General features: G+C 46.1%; 1 protein-coding gene across 1 annotated transcript in view; it reads right to left on the bottom strand.

Annotated features, from left to right (window-relative positions):
• The window catches only part of LOC119967969 (collagen alpha-1(IX) chain-like), a 184,498-nt gene that overhangs the window by 153,781 nt on the left and 12,881 nt on the right, over positions 1 to 17,836 (bottom strand). The window contains exons 3-4 of the mRNA XM_038801070.1: positions 14,758 to 14,838; positions 11,427 to 11,559 (exon numbers count right to left, since the gene is read on the bottom strand). Coding sequence (XP_038656998.1) covers positions 11,427 to 11,559; positions 14,758 to 14,838 — 214 coding nt within the window. The remainder of the gene's footprint in view (positions 1 to 11,426; positions 11,560 to 14,757; positions 14,839 to 17,836) is intronic.

Here is a 17,836-nt window from a genome sequence, read left to right as displayed (position 1 = left end):
AGCATGCCAAAGAAGGTAGTACGTACATTTCCCAACCGGAAGCCATGGCTTAGTTGGGAGATTGACTCCCTACTTGAAGGCCAGATCTGAGGCGTTGAAGACAGGCAACCCTGACCTACGAAAGAAATCCAGGTACAACCTCTGCAAAGCCATTCGGGTTGCCAAGAGACAATATCAGACCAAGCTAGAGTCACAGACTAACGTCACGGACTCTCGTCTGTTATGGCAAGGCTTGAACATAACGGGCTACAAGGCAATCCAAGTAGAACCTTGCAGCAGCAGCGCACCCCTCCCTGAAGAACTCAATGCATTCTACGCTCCGTTCAAGCAGAAAACCATCAAACAGTTGTCAACTGCCCCAGCAGCCTCGGACACACCCATGCCTACCGGACTGGCCACACCAAATTGCCCCTTAATTGGAGAAAATGAATTGGGCACTCTTAAGTTTAAAACAAAAACAAATGTGTGGTAAAGGTAACTAGAAAAATAACATCACAAACTACTAACTATAATATATTAATTCCGAGCTACTACAAACTACGACCATCAACTACAAAGATTCTCTATCAATCCCGAGGTAGCAGCGTCACATGGTAGTTCTCTACTGCCACCTGCTGATCGGAGGTCTCACCTGTCACTATATGCATAATTGCTTCTGCATATCATCACATCCCCTTTCCTTTGGAAATGTAGTTTTACATACATGATCTCAATTTCCTGTACAATATACATGATATGGTCATTATTCACAAATATACAGTTCATCACAAGTTCAATCTGTCTGGTTTTATTATGTGTCTCGTCGACCTTTTGAGCATTGGCTGAACCTGTGAGTTTACTTGACGTTCATCTGTTATCAAAGATGATTCTTGCTGTTTGTCTTGACTTTGTACATTTTCATCTTTCTCTGGTTCTGTGTGCTGAGGTTTCTCTTCTTCTGTTGTCTTTGAGTTGCTTACAATGTCATCTTGTGGTTCTATAACAAAAGGTTGCTGAACCTTCAGCAAGGTTCTCCTGTTCAGTCTTAGAACTTGCCCGTCTTCTGTCAGGATGATAAAAGATCGAGGACCTGATGATTGTAGTACCTTAGCTCACTTCAACCATCCTTTCCATCAGGATCTTCTACCCTGACTGTGTAATCTTTTTATAATGGTTGTAGCCTTCTTGTCGTTTTGTCATAGTATCCCTTCTGCCTCCTTTTTTAAAACGTGAGCTTCCTCACCAGTTTTCAATTTGTTTGCTCCCACAAAATGTATGGCAAAGTTGTTCTAAGCTGTTTGTTCGTCAACAACTTGACTGAGATAATCCATTTATCAGTGGTGCCACTCGATAGCTAAGGAGCGCAAGATATGGTTCTTCCCTGCTGTCCATAGCTTATTTTAGGAGCTGCTTTACAATGTGAACACCTTTTTCAGCCTTCCTGTTGGACTGTGGTTACAGAGGGTGAGAAGTTATATGCTGAAAAATCATGGGCTGGATTCTCTGCCATCGGGATGCTCCATTTATCCAGCAGCCGGGGGTTTCCCCGACGGCGTGGGGCTGCCTCATAATGGGAAATCCCATTGACCAGCCGGCGAAACGGAGCATTCCGCCGGTGTGCTGAACCAGAAATCTGGCACGGCGGGATGAAAAATCCAGCCCCATATGTCTGTGCAAACTCTGTCCATTCATAGCTGCTGAAGTATGGGCCACATGACAATGAGGTATTTCATAGTGCACAAAAATGTCTTCCCAATGCTTGATAACACACCTGGCTGATGAGTTTGCTAGCTGTACCAATTCAGAGAGGTTAGAGGTATAGTCGGTCACGAACAAGTATTCTTTTCCTGCCAATAAAACAGATCCGTTCCTACCTTCAGCCATGGAATTGTACGGCGGAATTCTCCCATCGGGAGACAAACAGCCGACGCCGGAGTGAAACCCGGAGTGTTTCACTCCGGCGTCGGAGGCTGCTCCTCACCCCCTATTCTCCCCCCCCCCCCCCCCCCGGGGGGAGCTAGGCAGCGGCGACGCGGGAATCTCGGGCGCCGGGCCTTGACGCTTGTGTCAAAGCGGTGCGCCGGGAATGACGCGGCCGGCGGCACCTAAGTGACGTCAGCCGCGCATGCGCAGATTGGCAGGCGCTAACCCGTGCATGCACGGTTGCCGACTTCCCCTCCGCTGCCCCGCAAAACATGGCGGCTTGATCTTGCGGGGCGGCAGAGGGAAAAGAGTGCGTCTTTTAGAGACGCCGACCCGACAATCGGTGGGCACCAATCGCGGGCCAGACATCTCGTGAGCACGCCCGTGGTGCTCGATCCTCCCTCCGCCCCCCACAGGCCCCACACTCACCGGTACACGCGCTGTTCACGCCGGCAGCGACCAGGTGTGGTTGGTGCCGGCGTGAACCAGTCGGGTTCGGCAGGCCGCTCGGCCCATCCGTGAGAAACAGCGAGCGGCGTTTCTCCAAGCGGCCTGGCGAAAAACGCGACACGTCATTTTTGGGGGGTGGGAGAATCGCGGGGGTGCCAGGGCGGCGTGTCGTGATTCACCCGGCCCTCCCGCGATTCTCCCACCCGGCGTGGGGTGCGGAGAATAGCGCCCGTAATGATTCTTCCCATTTGCATAGGTTCTTTCTGCTGTTTGCACTGAAATTTCTGACACGTTGCACAGTTGTCAATCATTACTTGAATATCTTGATTAATACCTGGCCAGTATACCGTCACCCTGGCTTGTCTTTTACGTTTCTCTATTCCTAACTGCCCTTCACGAATGCTTTTTAGAATAATTAGTCGTAATGATCTTGGAATGATTATTCTATTTTGCCTTCGCAAAAAAACCATTAGCTGCACTTAGCTCTGCTCTGATATTAGAGCAGGGCCCTTTTGGCCAGCCCTCTGAGATATTAATATCTTCTGCAAGATTGCATCTTTGATTTCTCATCTGAGACTGGAAGGGGTTCCGTCGCAAAATTTACATGTGCTTGTATATCCTCACCGAAATGTTGATCTTCTTTCATGTCCGGAGCACAAGATAGTGCATCTGCTCAACGACATGCTTAGGTGGTATGTATATTAGATCAAAATCATATCTTTGTAACTTTATCATGCATTGTACCCTGGGTGATATTTAATTTAGATTCTTTTGTACAATCGCCACCAATGATTTATTGTCAGTTTCCACTGAGAATGTCGGTAGGCAGTACCCGCAGTGTTTAATCCATTAATTAAGCCCAAGCATTCTTTTTCTATTTGAGCATATCTCCGCTCTGCATCAGTCATTGACCTTGAGGCATAAGCAATTGGAAGCCAGTTCTCGTCATCGTCTTGCTGCAATAATAGTGCTCCCAACCCATCTTTCGAAGCATCTGTGGATATCTTTGTTCTCTTCGTGGGACCAAAGAATGTTAACACAGGCGCTGTAGTTAATGCTTCTTTTAATATTTGCCATTCATATTCATATCTGTCCGACCACTTTATTGATTCTCTCAGGCACATTGTTTTTTCCTCCAAAATTTATCATGCCAAACATCCTCAGGACTCCTTTTTTGCCACTAGGATGTGGCATATTTAAAATTGCCTTCATTTTGTCTTGGTTAAGTTGTATACCTTTAGCTGAAAGTGTGTCTCCTAAGAATGTGATTTGTTCGACACCAAACTGGCATTTGGCTTTATTCAGTTTCAATCCATACTTTTTGATGCTTCTCAGCATACTGACAAGCCTCTCATCGTGCTATTCTTTTGTTGTGCCCCAAACAATAATGTCATCAACGTATACCCTAACGACTGGAATGTCGTCTATGACGTGTTCCATTGCCCAATGGAAAATTTCAGATGCAGAAATAATACCAAATGGTATTCTAAGAAAACGGTATCGCCATAATGGAGTATTGAAGGTGCACAACTTTGTGCTCTCCTCATCTAACTTGAACATTGAACATACAGTGCAGAAGGAGGCCGTTCGGCCAATTGAGTCTGCACCAACCCACTTAAGCCCTCACTTCCACCCGATCCCCGTAACCCAATAATCCCTCCTAACCTTTTTGGTCATTAAGGGAATTTATCATGGCCAATCCACCTAACCTGCACGTCTTTGGACTGTGGGAGGAAACCGGAGCACCCGGAGGAAACCCACGCAGACACGGGGAGAACGTGCAGACTCCTCACCAGACAGTGACCCAGCGGGGAATCGAACCTGGGACCCTGGCGCTGTGAAGCCACTGTGCTGTCCACTTGTGCTACCATGCTGCCAAAGTTGTTTTGAGATGCCAAAAACCCTGTGATGCATCTAGTTTGCTAAAACATGTCACTCCTGACATCTCACATGTGATTTCTTCTCTCTTCGCAATGAGATAGTGCTCTCGTTTGATTTTTAAATTGAGATTGTTCTGATCCATACGTCATTGTTACGTTTCTTTACACAAACCATGGAGTTCACCCAGTCCGTTGGTTCTTCAATGCATCTCATTACTCCAAGTTTTGTCATTCTCTCCAGCTCATTCTTAAGTCATTCCTTCTGTGGAGCTGGTACACATCTTGGTGCATGTATAACTGGTCGTTTTACTCCCAATGTGGTCATTCTATTTCCATTATAAAGTTTCAATAATGTTTTGATATTTAAAACGTGTGGCTTAATCTTCATTTCTTGTAAATCGGATAAACTGATTAAATTGGCTCTCGTTCCCATGTTTGACACTTATGGGCGTTCCATTAATCATCAAAGGAACTGTCCAGTTATCTCTCTGAAGACCTACATCTGCATTGCCGTTACTACAAATTTCCTCTGACGCTTGTTTAACGCGCATACTTTCACAATGGGTATCTTCACTAGATACCATGTCTATGAGAAAAGTGTCTTCAAGGTTTATTTCAGTAATCACATTTTTTTAGAAGAAGAAAAGCATTGTTTGGCGGAATGATTTTTGCCTTTGCACCTGGAATAGATTTTACCAAATGTTGAACATTGCCTGTCTCTCCGTGCTCTTTAATGAAGTCTCGCCCTGTCTCTCCGCTCTTTAATGAAGTCTCGCCCCTGTCTCTCCGTGCTCTTTAATGAAGTCTCGCCCTGTCTCTCCACTCTTTAATGAAGTCTCGCCCCTGTCTCTCCGCTCTTTAATGAAGTCTCGCCCCTGTCTCTCCGCACTTTAATGAAGTCTCGCCCCTGTCTCTCCGCTCTTTAATGAAGTCTTGCCCCTGTGTTTGCTACCGCATCGTTTGCATAAAATGGAGGTTTTGTTTACTCGCTTAAAATGGCCACCGCTGCTGGGACCACGTTCTTCCTTCTGGTGCGTCACAACACTAATGGCATCAGCTGCCTCTCCAAGCTTCCCGCCAAAATTCTTCAGGTTTACAGTGCTAATCTGCGGCGCAGCTAGCTCGCTGGCATGGCAGATCTTTATAGCATCATCGAGCTGAAGGTCATTTCCCCTTAATAGCCTCTCCCGTACCTTGTCGTTACAAATCCCAAACATAATTTGATTGTGGATCATCGACGCTTGTAAAGTAGAAAAATTACATTACTGCGCCTTCAATCACAAATTGGTCAATAAACTATCAAACAATTCACCTGCCTTCTGGGTGCGCGTGCAAAAAATATAGCACTTGTCTCGTTTTTCTTCGGTGCGCAATGCCGATCGAATTGCTTTACAGCTTCATCAAAGTTTTTGCTATCCGCATCACTATCCAAAAAGAATGTATTAAATATTTCTATCGCTTGTGGACCTGCAACGCTATGCGCCTCTAGTCAGGCCGTGCCTGCAGATCAAGAGCTGCACCATAGAGTGTGAATGGTTGTTGTTTAGAAACGTGCAAATTCTCATCTACATTAGCGGTGACTCGAAGCTGGTATGGTGCCTTCAGAACTTCCATCCTGGACTTCGAAGCCCAACAGTGCGTTGAGTATGAGTTGCCAGTCGTTCACGAGGTTAGTAGAAGATTTTCTCTTTTTTCTTCTCAGGTTATCTTTAGCTGTTCGGATCTTCAAAGAATCTTGTTTTCTTATTAAGCCTTCAATCCTGGTATCATGTTACATTCTGGTGCTTGGCCTGTTGGAATAAATGCACTGTAGAATGTTTAATTCTTAGACTAGTTAAGGTTTATTATTTAACAAATCCGTGGTAAAAATAACTATAAAAATAACATCAAAAACTACTAACTATAATGTATTAATTCTGAGCTACTACAAACTATGACCATCCACTACATAGACTCCGTATCAAGCTCCTGAAGTAGCAGTGTCATGTGGCTGTTCTCTACCGTCACCTGCTGGTCAGGGTTCTAGTCTGTCACTATATGCATAACTGCATATCATCACACCCACCTGCTTCAAGAAGACTGCCACCATACCGGTGCCAGAAGAACCAGGCAACATACCTCAATGACTATCGTCCAGTGGCCTTGACATCGATCATTATGAAGTGTGTCAAGAGGTTGGTCATGAGGCACATCAACACCTTACTCTCAGAATGCCTAGATCCACTGCAATTCGTATACGGCCACAACTGGGCCACAGAAGACGCCATCTCCCTGGCCGTACACTTATTCCTGGAGCATCTCAACAACAAGGACTCCTACGTCAGAATCCTATTTATTGACTACAGCTCTGCCTTCAACACCATAATCCCAGCCAAGCTCATATCAAAGCTCAAAAACCTAGGACTTGGCTCCTACCTATGCAACTGGATCCACGACTTTCTGGCCTATCGACTACAATCAGTAAGGATAAATAACAACACCTTCTCCACGATAGTTCTCAATACCTGGGCCCTGCAAGGGTGCAGACTTAGCCCCGTACTATACTCCTTATACATACACGACTGTGTGGCAAAATTTGGCTCCAAATCTATCTACAAGTTTGCTGATGACACAACCGTAGTGGGTCAGATCTCGCACAACGATGAGTCAGAATTCAGGAGGGAGATGAGAACCTAGTGGAGTGATGTAATGACAACAATCTCTCCCTCAATGCCAGCAAATCTAAAGGGTTGGTCATTGACTTCAGGAAGCAAAGTATCGTACACACCCCTGTCTGCATCAATGATGCCGAGGTGGAGATGGTTGACAGCTTCAAACTCCGAGTTGTGCACATCACCAATCTGTCCTGGTCCACCCACGTTGATGCTACAACCAAGAAAGCACAACAGTGCCTATACTTTCTCAGGAAACTAAGGAAATTTGGCATGTCCACATTAACTCTTACCAACTTTTACAGATGCACCATAGAAAATATCCTATCTGGCTGCATCACAGCCTGGTATGGCAACTGCTTGGCCCAAAACTGTAAGAAACTACAGGAAATTATGAACACAGCCCAGTCCATCATGGGAACCCGCCACCCATCCATTGACTCTGTATACACCTCCCGCTGCCTTGGGAAAGCACAGTAAGAAGTCTTACAACACCAGGTTAAAGTCCAACAGGTTTGTTTCAAACACGAGCTTTCGGAGCACGGCTCCTTCTTCAGGTGAAGTAGTGCCGTGCTCCGAAAGCTCGTGTTTGAAACAAACCTGTTGGACTTTAACCTGGTGTTGTAAGACTTCTTACTGTGCTCACCCCAGTCCAACGCCGGCATCTCCACATCTTGGGAAAGCAGGCAGCATAATCATAGACCCCTCCCACCCAGTTTATTTACTCTTCCAACTTCTTCCATCGGGCAGGAGATACAAAGTCTGAGAACGCACACGAACAGATTTAAAAACAGCTTCTTCCCTGTACAAGTGTTAGTGGAAGAAATTGCTATATGTGTCAGGATTGGTATAATAAAGATTTCTCAAAGTATTGTAATAGCACAGGTCAAGGGCAAATCAGCAGGCAAGGGGTTAAACATATACCAAGGGAAAACCAGCAAGCAAAGGGTTAAAGTCATCCACATTGGAAATGGTTTAATCATCTCACAGAGCATTTGAATATGAAAAGGGAAACACAGTAGGCCCCAGTAAGTCTAAGGGATCCATTGTCCAACACATTCACACCTCTTCGAGAAGTTAAAAATGTTAAGCACAAACCCATGAGATTGTAAGGAAACATTGTATTCTTTAATCGTTTTACCATTACAGAGACCTGAAAATATGTTTACTGATCACTTTGTATTGTTCCAAATGATTCAGTGACTTCAATACCTGCTTGTGACTCTGAAGAACTTTAGATATATATGCATGTAATTCTGAGGACAGGCAGAGCTGACTATTGTGAGCTACAGTATAGTCTCAGAATCTATCTCTCCTGAGTGCACACAGTTTTTCCGAATTAAACAAAGTTTTACCAACACCACGCGGTCGAGAACAGACTTTGAGGTTTTTCTTCCCTCCAACACCAGCTCCTGAATGACCCTGTCATGGACTGATCTGGTCTCTTCACACATCTTCTCTACCGAGCACTACTACACTCTGTATGCTGCACCCATTGCCTGTGTCTATGTATTTACATTGTGTATTTATGTTTGCCCCATGGTTTTTTTTCATGTATGGAACGATCTCTCTGGAATGTACGCAGGACATTACTTTTCACTGTACCTTGGTACACGTGACAATAAACAAATTCAATCCAACCCAAGTTTTTCCTCAAATATCCCCTCAACCTCCTGCCCCTCACCTTGAATTTGCATCCCCTCATAACCGACCCTTCAACTAAGGGGAACAAGCTGCTCCCTATCTACCCTGTTTATGCCCCTCATAATCGTATACACCTCGATCAGGTCCCCCCTCAGTCTTCTCGGCATTCGGGGATGTCAGAATTCCTGCATTTGGAAAGAATTAAGTATGCCATTAGGGGATCAGAGGAGGGAATTCTACTCGAGGTGGATGCATTCATTACCTTCTTTAAGGAGCTGTTTGTCATCTTCAAATAAAGGGGGGTAGCTGGTGGTGGGGGGATGTGTTGAGGGCAATATTTTTATAAAAATTGTATAAAATTGCATGACTATTCTGTATATGATAATTGCATTTTTTTCTGAATAAAAATATTTAATGGAATATGGCTGTTGCTGGGATTTTCCACATTTGCCCTCGAACTGAGTGACTTACTGAGCTCTTGCATTCCATATTGGACTAATTGAATTTAAATTCCACCAGCTGCTGTGGTGGGATTCGATTCTGCGTCTCCACAGATAATGAAGCTGAACTTACTGGTGGGTCCAGAGATTCCTGCCCAAAGTCAGCAAACCTTTCATCACTCTCCCAATTTTCCGTCCCATCCAAGCTCATTCCTGTTGTTGGCAGGACCACAAATCCCTTTGGAAAAGGAGGAATTGCGAAATGATCCAACTGGAGTTTGAATTTTCAAGACCATCACCGGACCTAATTATGTTAATTCAGACAAATTCTTAAGGACATTGTAAGATTTAGAGACCAAATGATGAAAAGGACTGAAGGGTATGGGCATCAAGGACAGAAGGGCATTGGGGACAAGGACTGAAAGTGGATTTCGGGTTTATTCACAGATTTTCCTGTGCACAAGTGGTCTTCATAGTCTTACATTCCAGCACTACTTTTTCGATGAATTTGTAGACTATTTCAAGAGAATTAGACCTTGGGGTGGCACCATGGCTAGCACTGCCACCTCAGCGCCAAGGACCCAGGATCAATTCCGGCCTTGGGTGACTGTCTGGAATTTGTACCTTCTCCCCGTGTCTGCGTGGGTTTCTTCCGGGTGCTTCGGTTTTCTCCCACAGTCCAAAAATGTGCAGGTTAGGTGGAGTTCCAGGTATGGGGCTGGGGAACGGCCTAGGTAGCTTCCTCTTTCGAGCGTCGGTGCAGACTCAATAGGCCAAATGGCCTCCTTCTGCACTGTCGGCATTCAATGCATTCTATAAATTACTTTTCAAATGTTACTTCAAAATCAGCATAATTTTAAAACATCATCTGGTCATTATCATATTGCTGTTTGTTGGATCTTGCTGTGTATGAATTAGGTGCCTTGTTTTCTACATTACAACAGAGGCCACACGCCAAAGCTATTTTATTGGTTGTGAAGCACTTTGGGACATCCTAACGTTGTGAACGGCACTATATAAATGCAATTTATTCTGATTTGTTTTTAAAGGTTTTAATCCTTATTTAATCCTGTTTTTCATTTGGGCTGGCCAACATTTATCCCTCAGCTAGCCCCAAAAAGCCGATGACTTAGTCTATTATTTTGCTGCCAATCCTGGAAGCTTGCTGTGTACAATTAGGCTTGGGGGAGTTTTCTGCCAGAGACTACACTTTTAAAATATGTCATTGGCTGTGAAGCAGTTTGAAATGTCCCCAGGTCCAAACGAAATGCAAGTTGTTCCTTTCCCATTTGCAAGTCAATTAATCGTTTGTTTTACTGACTGCCTTTCATTAAGACAAATGACTTTTTACGTTGGTTAATTGTGAAAGGAATGCTTCTCTGTGACCTTTGCTAATCAAGATTTTACCTTGCTGCGCAACTGTCTGAGAAACACAAGGTGGCGATATTTAGCTAAGTATTTCACGAATACAGGCGCCTTCTCGGAATTGACACTTTCCAAATAGTTCAAACATCACTTCACAGATCGCATTGTTTCTTAGACCGGCCCATTCATTGCATCACCCCTCCACCCTCACACCAACCATCAACCACCACCACCGCCCCCCCCCCCCCCCCCCCAACCCCACAGGTATTTTATCCATACTCACTTAACATCTAAACTACAAAGAGAAGCGTTGGAATTACCTTAAGAAGAAAAGACAGGCTAACATACAAATAGAAGGAAGCCATTAGCCATTCAAGTCTGTTCCACCATTCAATTAGATCCTGTTTGATCTTTACCTCCCCTCCACTTAACCATATTCCTTGACCCATTGCCCAATATGAATGTATGGTTTGTTTCCAGTTCTGACAAGCACCGTGACACCTTAACCTGCTCCTGGGCCTGGCAAAACTCACCATCAACAGGTCCAGGCAGCGGGCAACCAAGTGGGTCGTCCGGCCAGACTATCTGCCCCTCTTCCGCTGCTTTATTAGCGAGCAGGCGTCCGTGGCGAGGGAGCATGCGGTATCCATGGGTACGAGGCCTTCCTTGCCTGGTGGGTACCGCTGGGGTTGGATAGCTTTATTTGTCATATTTTTGATTTAATTGATGTTGATAGTTTCCGTTGTTGTTTGTTATTTTTGGGCAGTGCCCCTACCAGGAGCGGCCACTTTTAATTTGTCCCGGAGTTTGTTTCTTTAATTCTATTAAGTGGAACAACCCTAAAAGACAACATTAAGTTGCCTTTCACGTTCACTTGTGACAGCATGTGTAAATCAGTATCTATAAAAGGATCAATGTTATGAGGACACACAGCAGCTGGGAGCTTTGCACAGGAGGAACACATATCGGGGCTTTGACAATCGGCAGCATGAATTCATGAATCCTGCTAGAACAGGGATTACAAGAGAGAGACTAAATTCCCATTCCTCATGTGAACTTCTAGAACAAAATCATTGAATTACAAAAGATATTACCTGGTTGGAACAGTGAAGTTTGCGTCTTGGTTGAGCTTGTAAGCCACTTGCAAAGGAGTGGATCCCGCCACCTTGGAAACGCCACTCTCGGGAGGGGCAGTGTCTAACCGAAACTGTGAGATTATGTCAAACACTGCAACAAACAAACATTTTCAAATTTACTAGAAAATAGTTTACAAGTAACGGGGCTTGCTTTCCCCTTGGCAGCCTGAGCAACCACTGGATCAGACCCCAGGGCAACCACTGGAACAGACCCCAGGGCAACCACTGGAACAGACCCCAGAGCAAACACTGTAGGGTGGCACGGTAGCACAGTGGTCTGCGCAATTGCTTCACAGTTCCAGGGTCCCAGGTTCGATTCCGGCTTGGGACACTGTCTGTGCGGAGTCTGCACATCCTCCCCGTGTGTTTGTGGGTTTACTCCGGGTGCTCCGGTTTCCTCCCACAGTCCAAAGATGTGCAGGTTAGGTGGATTGGCCATGATAAAGTGCACTTAGTGTCCAAAATTGCCCTTAGAGTTGGGTGGGGCTACTGGGTTATGGTGATAGGGTGGAGGTGTTGACCTTGGGTAGGGTGCTCTTTCCAAGAGCCGGTGCAGACCTAATGGGCCGAATGGCCTCCTTCTGCACTGTAAATTCTATGAAAAAAACAGACCCCAGAGCAACCACTGGAACTCACACCAGGACAACCACTGGAACAGACCCCAGAGCCGTCGGACAGTCGTCCTGCCTTACTTCCCACCAGAATCAATGGGACAAAAATGGAGCAGTTCTAGTACCTGTCTATAACAGGCAGCCAATCACCTTAAAGAATCATAGAATTTGCAGTGCAGAAGGAGGCCATTCAGCCCATTGAGTGCACCGGCCCTTGGAAAGAACGTACTTAAGCCCACACCTCCATCCTATCCCCGTAACCCACTTAACCTTTTTTGAAAACTAAGGGACAATTTAGCATGGCCAATCCACCTAACCTGCACATCTTTGGACTGTGGGAGGAAACCGGAGCACCCGGAGGAAACCCACGCCGACATGGGGGGGAAAGTACAATCTCCACACAGATAGTCACCCGAGGCCGGAATTGAACCTGGTTCCCTGGCGCTGTGGGGCAGCAGTGCCACCCAGCCGCTCATCTCCAAAGAGGAGAAATATTGGGCCCAAAACATTAACTCTGTTTCTCGCTTACTACTGATGTGGCTGGCCAGAAGCTGCTGTTTTTTTCAGCACCTCCCATTTTCAATTAGAGGCTATCTCCCTCCAGTAGGTGGACACCCAGGCAGTAAAGTTGATAATTGCCCCCGACATCCTCATGTCAGCCATCACATTTTCCATTTGCCAGCTCTCTCGATGCTTGTAGCATTTTGAATCATTAACCTCACTGCGGGAAGCAATAAATAAAAACAAAGCACAACATCGTGGGCCGAAGGGCCTGTTCTGTGCTGTATTTTTCTATGTTCTATGTTCTAAAAAGTAACTTTAAAGAAATAAATGAAATAGATAAAACTTGCATTCATATAGCGCCTTTCACGACCAGGGCATCCCAAAGAATTTTATAACCAACAAAGCATTTTTGAAGTGTAGTGGCTGTTGTAATGCAGAAAATACGATAGCTAATTTACACACAGCAAGATCCCGTGTAAAGGGCAATGTGATTATGAGCAAGTAATCTGTATTTTAGTCAAGCAGGTTGAGGGATAACTTTGACCAGAGCACCAGGGAAAACTCCTGTGCCCTTCTTCGAATACTGCTTTGGGATCTTAAGCGTCCGTCTGAGAGGACAGATGGAGCCCCAGTTTAATGCCTCGTTTGAAAAACTTTGCCTTCAGTGTTGAGAGCACTTCTGTGAAGCTGCTCAGTCAGTGTTGTACCGAAGTGTCAGTCTGGATTATGTTGCTCAAGCCAATGTTGTGCTTAAACCTACAACCTTCGGACTCAAGAGGCAAGTCTGATCGACAGCTCACACATAGAACAAGTTCATTACCACACTTTAAATTAAAGAAAGATCGCCTGGACATATACTTTGAATAAAGAGCACTTGTGTTAGCTCTTCTTTTGACATTAAGTCTGATTATATAGAACATAGAACAGTACAGCACAGAACAGGCCCTTCGGCCCTCAATGTTGTGCCGAGCCATGATCACCCTACTCAAACCCACGTATCCACCCTATACCCATAACCCAACAACCCCCCCCCCTTAACCTTACTTTTTTTATTAGGACACTACGGGCAATTTAGCATGGCCAATCCACCTAACCCGCACATCTTTGAACTGTGGGAGGAAACCGGAGCACCCGGAGGAAACCCACGCACACAGGGGGAGGACGTGCAGACTCCACACAGACAGTGACCCAGCCGGGAATCGAACCTGGGACCCTGGAGCTGTGAAGCATTTATGCTAATCACCATGCTACCCTGCTGCCCAGATGGACGGCAAAACTGCATGGTCAACAAATGGAGATTTTATTTACTTTAAGATGCTCTTATTTTCAAATTCCACCAAGGCCTCACCCCTCCCCTTTCTCTGTGATCTCCTCCAGCTCCACAATCCTGAGATATCTCTGCACTCCTCTAATTCTTGCCTCTCGCTCCATCTATCCATAATTAGCCATAGTTCACAAGGGGCCGTAGGCATCGCTCCCTGTTCACTGCAATTCTGTGTACCCCTCTCATTCCATTCCACCCCCCCCCCCTCCCCCCTCCGTCCAGTTTCCGATGCTGTCCATCCATACAGTCCTCCCACCCGGCCTGTTCTATCCTGATGCTTCACCTTTTATTGTATTTCAACACCAGACTCGCACCCCACCTCATCGAGTGTGTGCATTTTCCCGAATTTCCACTGGGCCCCAAGATCTGGAAATGCCTCCTGAAAGACCTCTTGCTTTCCTTCTTTAAGACACTCCTTAAAACCAATCTCTATGACCAAGGTTTTGGTTACCTGTCCTAATAACTCCTTCTAAGGCTCAGTGTGATTTTTGATTGGTAAGCACTCGTGAATTACCTTGAGATATTTCACTGGATTAAAGGGTGCTACATAAATGCAAGTCATCGTTGTTTAAGTGAGACCTGCTTTCATAGAAATAAGGGTTGATATATTTTACATGCACCACCTAGATACATAAACGGGCGACAGACATGGGGCTGGATTCTCCGCCGTTGGGATGCTCCGTTTTGCCGGCGCCCGGAGGTTTCCCGACGGCGTGGGGCTGCCCCACAATGGGAAACACCATTGACCAGCCGGCGTAAGGGAGCATCCCGCCGGCATGCTGAAACAGAAATGTGTCGGAAAATCCAGCCCATGACCTTTCAGACAGTAGAACATGCAGCTGGTACTGACCTGGTAAATCATCTTGCTCGATGTCAATCCAAGGGCATGAACTGCCTCCCGCATTCTCAGAGGCGGAACCCGTGTAACCTTCTAGAGAAGCAAAAGTCAGATAGCATCCAGTTCTGTTAGAAACATAGAAAATAGGATCAGGAGGAGGCCATTCGGCCCTTCGAGCGTGCTCCGCCATTCATTATGGCCATGGCTGATCATCCAACTCAGGAATCTGTTCCCACTTGCCCCCCCCATATTCTTTGATCCCTTTAGCTAACATCTAACTTCTCCATTTCAGACAAATTAAACAAGCCGACAGGAAAGTAATAATTAGGTTCCTCAGATTTTCTGTCGTGATTCATAATTATACAACTTAGGAATGGTCAGATGCAATCTCTGTGTAATTTTATCTCAAACGGTCAATAAACAAAAACAAGATCAGTTACTAACGAGAATGACAATGTAATTGCATGGAAATGTTGAGGGGATAGGTCTCATTAGCCCTAGGGTGAGTGAATCCACAAGGTCAACATAACCGGGCTGAATTTTCAGTTAAGGGCCAGAACCCCAACTTCGGGATCATTTCAGGGTGATGAACGTGTTCCACGTCAGCGTCCATCAACTGATGCAATTTTCATTGGGTTGCCAGTCGCAGTCCAATGACATGTTCACTGTCCAATTCGGGGCTGCAGACAAAGTGACGAGGCAGGAGTTGGATGGGGTGGGATCACTTGAAACGCGAGGAGCAGTTGTTATTGTAATCGCCAGTTTACCTCAAGAGTGGAAATGCGTGAAGAGAGCAGCGGGTCATCAGCAGGTCAGGCTCCCATACACCACAATTTACACACCAGCTCACTCCAGATGGACATTGGCTGCATGTTGGAGCTTCCATATATGGAAAGCAGTAAGTGGAGGTCAACCAGCCAGAAGAAGCAGGCATTCCTGGAGATGCTTAACAAAGTGAGCCAGCTACAGCAATACCAACAGGGCCTGGGTACAGTGCCAGAAGCAGTTTAACGATATTGAGAGGTCTAACAATGCACGATCACCATTTCTGTACTCAGCAGAAGATGTGTGAACTGAGCAGTCTGATTGCGCATCGTGCTCAGAGACATTGGAAATCTGGCCGCCCACTGTACCAATGAGCAGTTGGGAAAGCTCACATCACCCACTCTGCTGGATAACTTAACACTGGTGAAGATGACTGAGGAGGGAAAAAAGGTCTTCAATTTTCTCAATCTTTACTTTCCTGGAGAAAAGAGCTGACACATCCAGGGTAAGGGCTCATTCATGTGATGGAGAGCCCCATCCTGTTCATGGTGGAGGCGCAGGCCCATCGCATCTGGTAAGGTGGCAACGCATCAGTGTTACAATCCCAGTTGGTGTTAGAACTGGACAGGAAGATCCCAGAATGGAACCCCAGCTCAAAAGACAGTCACCTTTATTTTTTTTTAATAAAATGTAGAGGAACAGAGTCACAGGACCGCTAATTAGTTTTAACACAAGAAAAAAAATGTATTCAACATGAAAAGTAGGCTTATTGTACAATACTCTTTTACTCCCGCCTTAGCTTACCAAATACACACTGATTTTAAGATTAGCATGGATGACAAGGTACACCTAAAGCTACAATGGGCCCAATCACACAAAGTCCCTTTTAAGTGCACAGGTTGGCTCTGGTCAAATACACCCATCCTGCTCTGAACCCACGTTAGTGTCTGTGAATTCCTCCTCATAAGCCCCCAGATAATGATCACTGAATGCTTCCAAACTCCACTCCCAAAATATTTTAAAATCTTCTCTCATAATTACGCTTTCCCTTAGCTATTTACATTCGGAAATTCCAACCAGGGGCGGGATTCGCCAACCCCCCCGCGTCGAAATCGCGCTCGGAGTGGGGGCAGAGAAATACCCAAAATAGGCTCCCACGCCGGCTCACAATTCATCGGCGACCGGAGAATCACCGGCAGTCGCGCGCGATTGATGCGGCGCAGGTCGGTGGCTATTGAAAGCGCCGATTCTCCGCGCTCAACGCTCACATGTGTTCCCCCTCAGTGGGACCTCGGCGTCTGGCTGTGGGGGCCATCCTGGTGGGGGCGCGTATCTGACTCTGGGGGGCCTCCACGGTGGCCAGGCCCATGATCGGTGGCTACCGATCGGCGGGCGTGCTCATCCCAGGGAAGGGCCTATGTTCTTCCACGCTGGGCCCCTATAGGGTGCGGCCATGTTGCGCGGGGGCCGGCGCGAAGATGGCTGGTGCGCACATGCGCAAACCCACAGACGGCCTCCGTGCGCATGCACAACTGCGCGGGTGTAATTGCAGGGCCCCACCAGCAGGCGGAGCTGTGGAACGCACGGTGGGGGCCTGCTAACCCCTTTGAAGAAGGAGAATCACCCCAGACTAGGAAAAAGTCCGGAGTGATTCCCGCACGTTTTCCGGCAGGCGTGGGGACTTAGTCCCCAGAAGGGAGAATCCCGCCCCATGTTTTCCAAATGATACTTTTGCTCCATTTTCAACAGCTAATCCAGGCCAGTATTTTACACCATCCCCCTTAAGATTTCCTTACCTTAACTGCTTTTACTCAAACTGTGAGATCCAACCACTGTTTTCCATAGTTATTTCAACCCGCATTCCGTAGGCTGCAGTAAAATCTCACAAACCTGAAAATCACTTCAGATATCTTTCTGGCATCTCAACCTTCTTCTCTTGTCTGTCTTTGATGAACACTTCACTGTTCTAGTACCTATAATATCAGAGGTCTTGTAAAATTTTCTTAATTTCTCTAGTTTCCTTAACAAGCTGCTCTTCAGATCTCTGCACTTGTTTTCTGAACCATTACTCCATGGTATGGCTTTTCTTCTAGCATTTTCTTCCAGCAAAACTAAGAGATAGAACCAAAGAAATCCTACAGTGTGGAATGTGTCCATTTGGCCCATCGAGTCTGCACTGACCCTCTGAATGAGCACACTACCTGGGCCTACTTCCCCACCCTAGCCCCGTAACCTCACCTAATATGCACATCTTTGGACACTGAGGGTCAATTGACCTAACCTGCACATCTTTGAAGTGTGGGAGGAAACCGGAGCACCCGAAGGA

This window comes from Scyliorhinus canicula, chromosome 6 (assembly GCF_902713615.1).
Source record: "Scyliorhinus canicula chromosome 6, sScyCan1.1, whole genome shotgun sequence".
NCBI lineage: Eukaryota > Metazoa > Chordata > Chondrichthyes > Carcharhiniformes > Scyliorhinidae > Scyliorhinus > Scyliorhinus canicula.
Note: the sequence above shows the minus strand (reverse complement) of the source record. Positions and strands in the feature narration are given on the sequence as shown.